Here is a 12,825-nt window from a genome sequence, read left to right as displayed (position 1 = left end):
ACACCGGCAGGAAGGTATTCTGGGGCAGTTTGATCTCTCAAAAGGGGCAAGTTCTTCATTTGCTTGTTTTTCACTCTATGTGAAGCTGTGTCCCTGTGTTGATGGAGGGTGAGGACATGGTCACATTGGCTATGGTGCTTAAATAACTCTCGATCTAAACAGACTCACAGAGAATGAGTCAGATTCTGACAACCCCATGAAATAAAACAGCGGTGAGAATTAAAGATGGTAACAACAGTTGAAAATGAAGAATGATTAACGTTTCTGTCATCTAATTATTTTGTAGAGTTGGAAAAGTGGACGTTTTACTGAAGAAAGTTTCTTCTATTCACCATCAGCTCAGAAAGGACCGACTGAAGATGAGTAAGGAGCCAATTGATGACGAGTTTGTATTCCTCACAGTGGAGACATGTCACACTCTCAAATGGGATTCAGAGGCTGTCACTGAACATGAAGCAGCCAGTATCTGCTCACTCGCTCCTCTGATGCAGGAGGTTGTGAGGCTGTCCCACTGCACAGATTTAGCATAAATCCCAGTTGGCAGCATTGAGAGAGCACTGCACATACACCAGTGTCAACTTTCAGATGTAACGTTAAGGCCTTTACCTTGATGAATTGACTTAAGAGTGCCTGTGTGCCTCATAAAGCAGAGGAGTTCACTCAGAGTCCTTGTAAACATTTATCCTTCACTGAACGTCACCAAAGGCAAACTAGCTCAATATTTTTATTCCATTGCAGTTTGTGGAATCTTACTCCAGCATCTGCAGTACTCACTGAACCCCACCCCGATCCCCACATCCACCCTTATAGCTCAATCTGGAATATGCTTCCACAATGACTGGCTGCTCTTCCCATTGGCCAGGCTGCACTTGGAAGTCATGCTGATGGATATTTGACAGCACGGAGCAGGAGTGCAGTGAAGAGAGCAGGGCATGAGGCCAAACCTAAACTTGGCTTTCACTCAATGCCTTGATACGTGCCCCCATTCAACTGGAAATCAGTGAATGATTCCAGCGGGTGCCCAGTTAAATGATACCTACATATTAGATACAGACTTTGCTTGCATTAAGCACTGAAAATCACAGTGATCCTCACCATCCAATACTTGTTCTTTTTCAGAACTTCAATACAATGATGAGCAAATCCATAAATTTGAGAAGTAAGTTGTTTTTATAACTTGTCTTGCTTCAGTTAAAAAATGTCAGTTTGACTCAATGGATAGCAATCCTGCTTCTGACTCTGAAGATTGTGAGTACAAGTCCCACAATGGAAATTGAGCACATTGTCTTGGAATGCTGCTTTGCCAGAGGCACCATGCTGAACAGAGGTTATTTTGTGGTTCAGTTATATATCAAAAATCTCATGGAATAATTAAAATGACTGTGTTTTCCCTCAATCAACATTAAATGTCATTCTGCAATTGGACAGAAGTTGCTGAATAATCCTGTCAGTCAGACTCACATTGGAAGCCAGATACATTGAATATGGGGTCCTGATCCTGTCAAGCGGAAGGATCCTCAACACACAGTGTAACTGTTACAACTCCACACAGCCATTTGCTGATTTATTTTTCAGGGCAATGCTTTGACCAATCAGAGTCAATCTGTCTGATTTAAAATTTAAACAAAGCCTGGCTGCTAACTGTTAGTCATCATTAACTGGTGATTCCACATGGCAGTAATTCTACAAACCAGAGTCCACTTCCAACCAGTTAGCCCTGTCCTCTGTTCCAGTACAAATGTTAGGTTTTTGATTAAGTTGATGTTCTTGCAAAATGTCCTGATGGAGCACAAGTTGAAAAGCTTGAACATCTTGTTTTCAACAATGCTCACATTCTGTTCTACCAAACAACTATCAACCAATTGCTCAAAAACAGATGGATTTCATCCGCAAATCCATTGCTGGTCGTGAGATTTGTGGTGTGAGCAAATTTACTGTAAAAATACCTCCATAAGGTGTTAATACAGTGAAGTATTGTATAACTTTAAACTCCTGCCTATTGCAGAAGCCACTTGACTCCTAGTGACGTGACCAATTCTAGCAGTATGGCACATTTCATAGAAAGTACAATATAACAGAATGCCATTCAGCTTTTTTATCTGTGCCTCTATAAAAGACCACACACCACTGACCCTCAACATTGTGTTGCAATATTTCACATTCCAAATAATTATCTAATTCTCTTTTGGAAGATGTAAATGAAATCTCGGTTTAATACCCTTTCAGACAGAATATTCAGATCACAATTTGTTGCGTTTGTATATTTTAAAAAAACATTTCTAATTTCTGACCTGGTGGAAGTTTTCTGAAACTTTAAATCTGAGCCTTCTGATAATCCATCTTAGTGCCAGTGGAAATCAAGTGGATCAGGAAAAACAATCAAAACCCTTCTTAATTTTTAACATCTCTGTTAAAATCCTGCTGAACCCCTCTTATGCAGAACAATCCCAGCTTCTATCTCTCCACATTCACTGAAGTCCCCATTGCTCATACCATTTCAGCAAATCTCCTCCAAGATTTTGACATCTTTCTGAAAGTGTGGAGCCCAGAATTGAACACAATGTTCTATCTGGGACCTAGCCAGTAATTTATCAAAGATTTGCCATTGTTGTTTCATCTGCCAGCATGGTGGGTATCTGACAATCTAAATGAAGTGAGTTGGATTTCTAAAAGTGTTTAAATTTGCAAAGCACTACTGTATAATGCCTTTATAAGTTAGCGCATTCTCATTGTAAAGCCTTTTGCATATATTTTAACACGTTCCTGAATTCTGGACCTTGGAATTTCCCTGGTGTTTATATTGCCCAACATAAGGACATCTTGCATTTGTGGTATTTCTTTAACATTCCAGGATCAAAATGGGAATGCATACAAAGAAGGTGCAGATGTTAGTCAGAGAGGATTGTGTCCAGAAATATCAAAAGCTGTTGGCTTCTACTAAAGAATGGATGAGGTATGTGAGTAAGACTCTACATGTGGCTGAGGGCTGGTTTACATGGATTACCAGTGGAGATAATAGTTGAAGCTTGACACCCAAATTGGGTAAATATCTAAAGGTTGGCATGATGGTAATTACCCCAGGACTGATGTAGGTGACTCAAGGCCAGCAACATAGTAATGAAGAACAACTGGAGGTTAGAGTCTGGGGACTCTTGTGGGGGTTAGTATCTGAGAGCTGGTTGATATCTGACGGGCAGTTGGATGGTTAGCTCGGGTGAAAATTGAACCTCATCTGCAGTCTATTGTCGAATAGTTCTTTATAAGAGCATTGGCTTCCCACTGCACTTAAGGTTGAGTTCAGGAGACAGTATCTTCACTGATTCTGAATTCTGCCCAACATGATATGTTCAAAATTCAAATTTTGTTTCTACAGTCCAGAAATAGGTTTGTAAAAGGACTGAATTTTCACAGGAACACATTGATCGCTCATGAGCAGAGAAACTGGAAATGTAGGGAAGGAAACCTGATCTTACCCTCCTAGGAATGGAGCAACAGGGGTAGGCCATTCAGCCCCTCCAACTAATTCAATGAGATCATGGCTGACCTGTGGCCTAACTCCATATACCTGGCTTTGACCCATATCCCTTAATACTTTTGCTTATCAAGGATTTATCCATACAAAAACCAAAAGACCTGCACATGCTGTAAATCAGAAACAAAAACAGAAATTACAGGAAGAGCTCAGCATCTGTGGAGAGAAATCAGAGTTAATGTTTCGGGTCTGGTGACCCTTCCTCAGAATCGACCTATCTCAGATTTACAATTTACAACAAACCTGGTTTGCAGCTGTGAATGTTGGCCTTGCCAGTGACACAGATCTCGAGAATGAAGGTCCTTGGGACTGGCAGGGATTTGGAGAGCTGTAAATAGCATCTAACAGGGGTGTGCATGAATAATGAGTCAGAAATAAGGGGTGTGTGTGAATAATGAGTCAGAAATAAAGGGTTGTGGATGAAGGTATGGGCTAGATTGATAACCACAACACATTTTGCAGGATATGCTGTGAGACCCGAAAGCAACTGATTACCTTTAAAAACCAGAGTGTGCACTGCAGTCAGGAGCTGGAGAAACACGAAGTTCATTTGAAAAAGGTACGTTCTCTGACCCTAATAAATACACCGATTATTAAAGGATGCTTTAAAAGACTGTCATGTCTGCAGACAGACCAGTTCTGACAGGAATTGGACTCCACAAATGCGAAAAAAACGTTTGCTGCTCAAATGATGAGTGATCTAACTTTGTAATTGTGTGTGATCCTGACTCCCAAATGTGTGGTCAATTTGGGATATTGGGTAAGGTCATGATTAATTTATGCACTGGAAGAACATGGGGTAAAGAAAAGACTGAGGGAGTGAAAAATTATGTCGTGAACCTGAGAAATAGTGGGGGAAAAGCTTTAATTTCTGCACAGCACACTCACAGGGACAACTAGGTATCTGAACTTCACACCAAAGAGGAAGAGAAGTTCAGCATACAAATGTTTGATAAAACATTATGACAGATGTCAGGTTCGATGGTGGTTTGAAGGTGAAGGATTATCAGAAAACACAGTTATATCTGATTGAATATTCTGAGCTGTAGTAATTAAATGGAATGGAAAGTGGTTTGAACTGATTGGCATTTCACAACACAATTCTGATGAAGCGCTTTTGCCCGAAATGTCGATTATCCTGCTCTTCGGATGCTGCCCTGACCTGCTGTTCTTTTCCAGCACCACACTCTCAAGTCTAATGTCCAGCATCTGCAGTCCTCACTTTCGCCTATTTCACAACAAAACCACAGTTATTTTTGGTTTAACGACACACTCATTTGTCATAAAATTAAAATCATTAAAAACACGATAGATTCTCCAAAACAGAAGCAAATCAAAACTAGAAACAGAAAATGCTGGAGAAAACAACAAATGCTGGAGATCACAGTGGGTCAGAGAGCATCCATGGAGAGAGAGCAAGCTAACGTTTCGAGGCTAGATGACTCTTCCTCAGAGTCACTTGTTCCTAAATGCTGGAGAAACACCATGGTCTGATAGCATCTGTGGAGAGTGAAACAGAGTTAACGTTTCAAATCAATATCAATTTTCTTCATTACTGAAAGAAGCTGGAAAATGGTAGTTTTTCTTAAAATGTTGTTGACAGAGGGAGGAGGAGGAGCAAGTGGAACAGATGGTGAGGGTGCCCAGAGCAAAACACAAAAGGAGTACTAATAGTGATAAGGGAGTGGCTGAGATGTAAAGTAGGAGTTAATAATAGGTGTGAATAGTGAAAAGAAAGGATCCACTCTGTTGAGATTAAAGCTGAAAATACACAGTAGATAAATTGAGTCTTTCTGTAGAGCTGTGAGTTAGTATTCAGCACTGTCTACTAAAACGGGACTTAATTGAAGTTATTTTTTCTTAAATGAAAGAGTCACCAGAATGTATCCCCCATGAATGTTATTAACTGTCAGAAATTTCATAAATAGAGTTGTGTTGCTGTGACCCCATCATCTCGAACAGTGCGAGTGAATACAACAATCACTTCTTAGTTTCAATAGAAGAATATCAAAAAGCTGGTGGTATGGTGTTAAGTGCCTTTATTCAAGTCTAAACCCAAAGTCACCAATTCTCTGTGTGTCTGGGAGTCTCCAGGAATTGAAAATGACAATCTTCTCTTTCTTTGTAATTGCAGATATTAGACCAGGGGCTGCTGAGGCTTCAAGCAGAACAACAATCTGTGACCAAAATACCAGCTCCTAGTGATGGCTCTGAGCAGAAATGCATGGATATGACAATCAGGTGGGGAGCAAGTATTCAGAGGGAGGTCCCTGAATTGGGAGAGTACAGCATTTTGCCAAATCTAATAGAAAACAGAAATATTCTGTGACATTGTCCCCTCTGGGAATCTCTACATCATGGTCAACCTGAAAGACCTGATTCAAAACCTTAAAAACAGAGTTAACGTTTCAAATCAAGATCAATCTTCTTCATTACCGAAAGAAGCTGGAAGTTTTTCTTAAAATGTTGTTGACAGAGGGAGGAGGAGGAGCAAATGGAACAGATGGTGAGGGTGCCCAGAGCAAAACACAAAAGGAGTACTAATAGTGATAAGGGAGTGGCTGAGATGTAAAGTAGGAGTTAATGATAGGTGTTTACAGTTACAGTAGTTTACCCTCCAGCCAGAGGGATGGTAAGCAGCAGGATTAAGGTTCACCTGGATCACTTTCAGCTTTGAAAATGACCTATTCCTCCCAAACACTGTGCTTCTCTCCAATTACTCTTGTACATTTGCAAGCAGCCATGTGGTTGTACTCTCGAACAAGCTGCCAGGTCACTCGAGACCACTGTCTCCGAGGGATGACAATGAAATCCAAGAAACACTGACATGACTAGCCTTTTCCAGTAACATCCCACTAATGGTGCCGACATCAGTGGTGGAGATGTCACCAAGGGAGTGGGGTCTGGATTTAGTGGCATTGTCAGTGGACCAGTAATCGAGACGTCCAGGCTTAATGTTCTGGTACATGGGTTTGAATGGTAAGCAGTGATATTTCAATTCAATAAAAAATAATCTGGCATTGGAAAGCTGGTCTAATAGTGACCATTGACAATTGCTGCAAATATCCATCTGGTTCAATGCTTTAGGAAAGCAAATCTGCCGTCCTTACCTGGTCTGGCCTACATACGACTCCAGACCTACAGTAATGTGGAAGACTCTTAACCCCACCTCTGGGCAAGTTAACATGGACAGTAAATGCTGGCCCAGCCTGTGATGCCCATGTCTTGTGAACTTAAAAAAAAACACTGCAAAGTGAAGCAGTGCAGATCATTACTTAACTAGAACACGGTTTTGTTTTACATCATCTCAAAAATATCATTGAGCTTTGAATGGGGACTGTACAGAAATCTTACAGTCCTGTTTGGTCCAATTCATTGAAGATGCCAGTCTTGGGCAGCAAGGATGAAAACCTTTGAACTTATCTATGTGTTAACAGGATGAAGCAGCTCAAAAAGGAAATGGAAGGTGTGTTATGGGAACTGGAACAGAACAACTTGATCATCGAGAGGTAAACAATGTCCTTCAGTATAGTAAAGATTGGAAAGAAGTTTAAAGCCTTGGTTTTCAGCTTCACTCTCAAACTCTCACCCCAATCCCAACCACTGTCTCCGTTTGAACCAGATCTTCCCCAGCCTCAGTGGCCTAGATCATCTTGACCTGAGGGTCTGCCTATTTCTCCCTCCATTTCATCACCTGAGTCTACCCCTGCCTCAGCTCAATTGCTGCAGAACCTCATATCTACGCTGTCGTTACCTTGCAGATGAGAAGATGAGAGTCTTGCATCTCATCTTCCACAGTCTATACACTGGAGTTTAAAAACGTGCTGTCTGTATCCTATTCTGCAGAAAGTCCTTCTCAGTCAGCAAAAACCCAAGCATATTGGTTCACCGTGAATCTATGTTGTGGAATAGAATGTTTGAATAACACAACACAGAAGAAGCTATTTAATCTAGAACATTTAGTTCTGTGCCTCTTCCCTCATCCCATAGTTCTGTAAAGGTGCTTATTCAATGAAACACTTCCCTTTTGAAGGTTATCAAGCAGTCTCCAATGCCTCAGATTGAGCATTCACACCCTTCTGTTTAATGTGTTCTGTGCCTTGCCTCTCCCTGCCTCTAATGTTCACCAGGCCCACAAATTCCCTAAAGTGTATATATCTCTGATTCTTAGCCATCACGCATCCCAAACTCTCATGTCTCACTTTGGTGACTCTCCCTTCAGCCACCTTGCTTTGGAATACTCCCCCACCCTGACCCATCTATTTAACCTCCCTCCTTACAATTACTCACATTGACAAATCTTTTGGTCACTCATTGGTTTAGTTCGATGTCAGTAATTTTCTCTTTGTGCATATGGACAATGGTGATGCAGTGGTAATGTCACTGGATTAGTTTAACCAGATGCTGAGGCTAATTCTCTGGGATGAAGGTTCAAATCCTACAGCATCTGGTAGAGTAAGCCTGAGATATGCAGCTAGTCTCGGTAATGGTAATCATGATAACTATAATTTTTTGTTTAAAAAACCCCCGAGTTCACTAATGTCTGTTCGGGAAGGAAGTCTACTGTCCTTACCTGGTATGGCCTACAACAATGGGGTTGACACTTAACTGGCCCTTGCATAGCAAGCCACTCAGTTCAGTAACAATAAGGGACAGCCAATAGATGCTGGCCTTGTTGGTGATGCACTCATTCTATCAGAGAATTCTTAAAAACCTATACAACAGTTTGGGACATTCGTCTACCTAAAGGAGTGACATAAATGAAGTTGATTATTACAATAGCAAACTGTGTTACTGGATACAGTGCTATTATATGTCACTCTATTACTAAATAGATCATTGTGCATGCTATATATAGTACCATATGTTACTGGGTATAATACTGTCACATTGGCAACTCTCCTTCACATTCAATGGCATTACCATTGTTAAATTTCCCATTATCAATATCGTGAGGGTCACCATTGACCAGACAATAAACTGGACTTGTCATATAAACACAATAGCTCCAAGAGCAGGTCAGGTGCTGGGAATTCTGACTCCCCAGATTCTGTCCATCATCTACAAGGCACGAGTCAAGGGTGTGATGGGATATTCCCTGTTTGCCTGGATGGGTGCAGCTCCAACAACACTCAAGATGCTTGACACCATCCAAGATAAAGGAGCCCTTTCGATGGGCACCACATCCGTAACCTTCAGCAATCAGTCCTTCCATTCCCCACCACAGAGTGGCAACAGTGTGTACCATCGATGAGATGCATTGCAACATCTCTCCAAGTGTCTCTCACACAGCACCTTTCAAACCCGTGACCTCACCACCTAGAAGGTCATGGGCATCCAGCATACGAAAACATCATCACCCGCAAGATCTCCCCAGCCATCCCTCCCCAAGCCTCTCACCATCCTGACTTGGAAATATATCACCGTTCCTTCAGAGTGACTGGGTCAAAATCCTGAAACTTCCTCCCTCACGGCATTGTCAGTCCAAGTCGAAAAGTGTGACGCTGGAAAAACACAGCAGGTCAGGCAGCGTGCCAAGGTGCAGGAGAGTCAACATTTCGGGCATAAGGCCTTCATCAGGAATGAAGAATTTATTCTTGAAACATCAACTCTCCTGCTGCTCAGATGCTACCTGAGCTGCTGTGATTTCCTCGCGCCACACTTTTCAACTCTGACTCTCCAGCACCTGCAGTCCTCACTTTCTCTCACTGTCATTGTGGGTCTACCCACGGCACGTGGACTGCAGCGGTTCAGGAAGGAAGCTCACCCCCACCTTCTCAAGGCTAACTAGGGACAGGTAACAAATGCTGAACCCAGTTCATTTTATTTACTCATTCATGGGTGTTGCTGGCTAGGCCAACATTTATTTCCCATCTCTAAGTCTCATTGGACGTTGGTAGTTGGTATAACACTGTGTACATTCTATCATAACAACCACATGTTTCTGTGTGTAAAACTCCCGTATATGCTGTATCACGTGGTAGTGCATTATCAGTTTATGCTGTGCAGTAACGGAGTGTGTTTTCATCACCAGGCTCAGTGTCCAGAAGCCTCACGGTGTCTGAGACCCACACATTGAAGATGAATGTGGTGGGGGCGTGGTGTCTTTTGTGCTGTCACTTTATATTTCATTGCCACGACATTTGAAGGATCATGATGTGGCTGAACTAGTACCAAAACCTGGCTGGATATACTTATTAAAGAGCAAAATAATGGTCAAGCTGCACCCTCCCACTTCCTGGATTGTGTAAAATAGGCAACTGAGTTTACATCTCTCTGCAATTTCATTTCAGCAACTTATTGGAAAGATAAATCAGGAAAAATGGCTCCTGCCTTGCTAACATCCATATAAACTATTGAAGAAGGGAACAATCTATTGCATCGCATGAGTAATCGCATCAGAAACGCTTATAGCTAAACCTAATGAAAATCAATATTTGTGAGTATATGTGACTCAATTTGTACTCCCTCACCCTTCAGAACGGGGACATTGTGAAGATTAGCCTCATTATTGAATACTCAGGGAAGCTAATGACATTGAACATTAAATGGAGGTTGCTTCTATCAGCAATAAAACATCAAATGACTCTACGCTATCAATACAAAGTGAACAATCTTCCTCTCTCCTTTCTTGATCTGAATCAGTCACCCTACAACATAATCGTCATCGATTCCTGGATCCACTGAATCTCACTTGACTCCAGGTCCACGGATATTGGCTCCTGTCCCAAATCAGGATCACATGGTCATTCTGCATCAGTGTAGACAGCGAGTGTTGGAGAGCTGTGCATCTCTAGGAGCTACAGTGATCAAGTGCTGTCCTCTCCTGCTATCAACGCACATTCAGAAGACACTATGGTGCAATGCATCACCTAGTTGTACCTGTTCAACTGCATTCTCTCTGTTGTTCAGACCAGGAATCAATCCTGGGATCTTCCTCAACCCCATAGTTCAACTTCGCCAAGAAATGCACTGTAAAACAAGAGGAGTCCCTACTGTTCCATTCTATCAGATCCTGGCTGAACTGTGCTCCGGTTCCATTTTCCTACCTTTACTTCATATTCCTCGATGCTCTTGTCTAACAAAATCTCTCATCTCAATCTTGAAAGTTCCAGCTGCCACCCAGCACTTGCAATCTTTTGGAGATGTGTCCAATTCTGTTTAGAAGACTGATTGCTGCTTTCAGTTCTTTATGACCTGGCTCTGATGTTAAAGGTCCTGCCCCTTGTTTTGGGTCCCAACACCACAAGCAGCTGAATCACCCAAACACATGGGGATACCAGCTCTGTCAATACAACTGTGTGGTCATAATTGACACCTCAACATTAATCAGCTCATATCGCACTGATTCCACTCATAAGATATCATTCCTGTCCAGAAATTGAAAGGTGGTTCTCCAAATAGGGTCTGACTAAGGCTGTGTACAAATGAAGCATTTTTGAAATAAAAACCATTAATCAATTAAAAAACAAAGTACTGTGAATTCTGGAGACTTGAAATCAGAATAAATATTTGTACACAAATGCAGCAGGTCCTTTCTAAAGAAAAGTCATGTGTAACTCAAAACATAAACTCTGTTTCTTTCTCCACAGATGCTGCCAGACCTGCTGAGTCTCTGCATTGTTCTATTACCTTTCTTGACTATTCTTTTCAGACAAGTCCATTCGTGATTTTTGCACGATATTGTGGGGATAACTGAGACGTGGCTTCATGGGGACAGGGCCTGGGAAATGAATATTCAAGGCTACACGTGCTATCGTAAGGATAGACTGACGGGCAGAGGGGGTGGGGTGGCCTTGTTGGTAAGGGAGGATGTTCAGTCCCTTGCGCGGGCGGACCTAGAGTCAGGGGATGTAGAGTCAGTGTGGATAGAGCTTCGAAACACTAAGGGTAAAAAGACCCTCATGGGAGTCATCTACAGGCCCCCAAACAGTAGTCTGGATGTTGGAGGTAAGTTGAATCAGGAGCTGAAATTGGCTTGTCGCAAAGATGTTACTACAGTTGTTATGGGGGATTTTAACATGCAGGTAGACTGGGAGAATCAGGATGGTATCGGGCCTCAAGAAAGAGACTTTGTGGAGTGCCTCAGAGATGGATTTTTAGAGCAGCTGGTGCTGGAGCCGACCAGGGATAAGGCGATTCTGGATCTGGTATTGTGTAACGAACCAGAATTGGTCAGTGACCTCGAAGTGAAGGAGCCATTGGGAAGTAGTGACCATAACACAATAAGCTTCAATCTGCAATTTGAGAGGGAGTGGGTACAATCTGAAGTGACAATATTTCAGTTGAATAAAGGGAAATATGGAGCTATGAGGGAGCAACTGGCCAAAGTTCAATGGTTCAATACCTTAACAGGGAAGACCGTGGAGGAACAATGGCGGATATTTCTGTGTATGATGCAGAAGATGCAGGATCAGTTCATTCCTAAAAGGAAGAAAGATCCCAGGAGGAGACATGGGTGGCCGTGGCTGACGAGGGAAGTAAAGAAACATATAAGGTTAAAAGAGAAAAAGTATAACTTAGCGAAGATAAGCGGGAAAACGGAGGACTGGGAAGCTTTTAAAGAACAACAGAGGATTAGTAAGAAGGAAATACGCAGAGAAAAAATGAGGTACGAAGGTAAACTGGCCAAGAATATAAAGGAGGATAGTAAAAGCTTTTTTAGGTATGTCCAAGGCAAAAAAATGGTTAGGACAAAATTGGGCCCTTAAAGACAGAAGCAGGGGAATATATTACTGGGAACGAAGAAATGGCAGAGGAATTAAATGGGTACTTCAGATCTGTGTTCACTGGGGAAGACACAAGCCATCTCCCTGAGGTAACAGTGGCTGAAGGACCTGAACTTAAGGGAATTTATATTTGCCAGGATTTGGTGTTGGAGAGACTGTTAGGTCTGAAGGTTGATAAGTCTCTGGGACCTGATGGCCTGCATCCCAGGGTACTGAAGGAGGTGGCTCGGGAAATCGTGGATGCGCTGGTGATTATTTTCCAGAGTTCAATAGAATCGGGGTCGGTTCCTGAGGGCGGCTAATGTTGTGCCACTTTTTAAGAAGGGTGGGCGGGAGAAAGCAGGAAATTATAGACCAGTTAGTCTGACCTCAGTGGTGGGAAAGATGCTGGAGTCTATTATAAAGGATGAAATTACGGCACATCTGGATAATAGTAACAGGATAGGACAGAGTCAGCATGGATTTATGAAGGGGAAATCATGCTTGACTAATCTTCTTGAATTTTTTGAGGATGTAACTCGGAAGATGGACGAGGGAGATCCAGTGGATGTAGTGTACCTGGAC

General features: G+C 42.2%; 1 protein-coding gene across 2 annotated transcripts in view; it reads left to right on the top strand.

Annotated features, from left to right (window-relative positions):
* The window catches only part of LOC140467509 (serine/threonine-protein kinase TBK1-like), a 57,376-nt gene extending 46,335 nt beyond the window's left edge, over positions 1–11,041 (top strand). Inside the window, exons 15-21 of one of the 2 annotated variants that reach the window (XM_072563930.1) lie at positions 287–363; positions 1,120–1,159; positions 2,852–2,953; positions 3,995–4,091; positions 5,667–5,773; positions 6,970–7,041; positions 9,567–11,041. In XM_072563930.1, coding sequence (XP_072420031.1) covers positions 287–363; positions 1,120–1,159; positions 2,852–2,953; positions 3,995–4,091; positions 5,667–5,773; positions 6,970–7,041; positions 9,567–9,597 — 526 coding nt within the window. In that variant the 3' untranslated portion in view covers positions 9,598–11,041. The remainder of the gene's footprint in view (positions 1–286; positions 364–1,119; positions 1,160–2,851; positions 2,954–3,994; positions 4,092–5,666; positions 5,774–6,969; positions 7,042–9,566) is intronic. The other variant, XM_072563931.1, reaches the window with a different exon arrangement.
* Positions 11,042–12,825: the final 1,784 nt, after the last annotated feature.

The sequence above is a fragment of the Chiloscyllium punctatum genome, chromosome 45 (assembly GCF_047496795.1).
Source record: "Chiloscyllium punctatum isolate Juve2018m chromosome 45, sChiPun1.3, whole genome shotgun sequence".
Lineage (NCBI taxonomy): Eukaryota > Metazoa > Chordata > Chondrichthyes > Orectolobiformes > Hemiscylliidae > Chiloscyllium > Chiloscyllium punctatum.
Note: the sequence above shows the minus strand (reverse complement) of the source record. Positions and strands in the feature narration are given on the sequence as shown.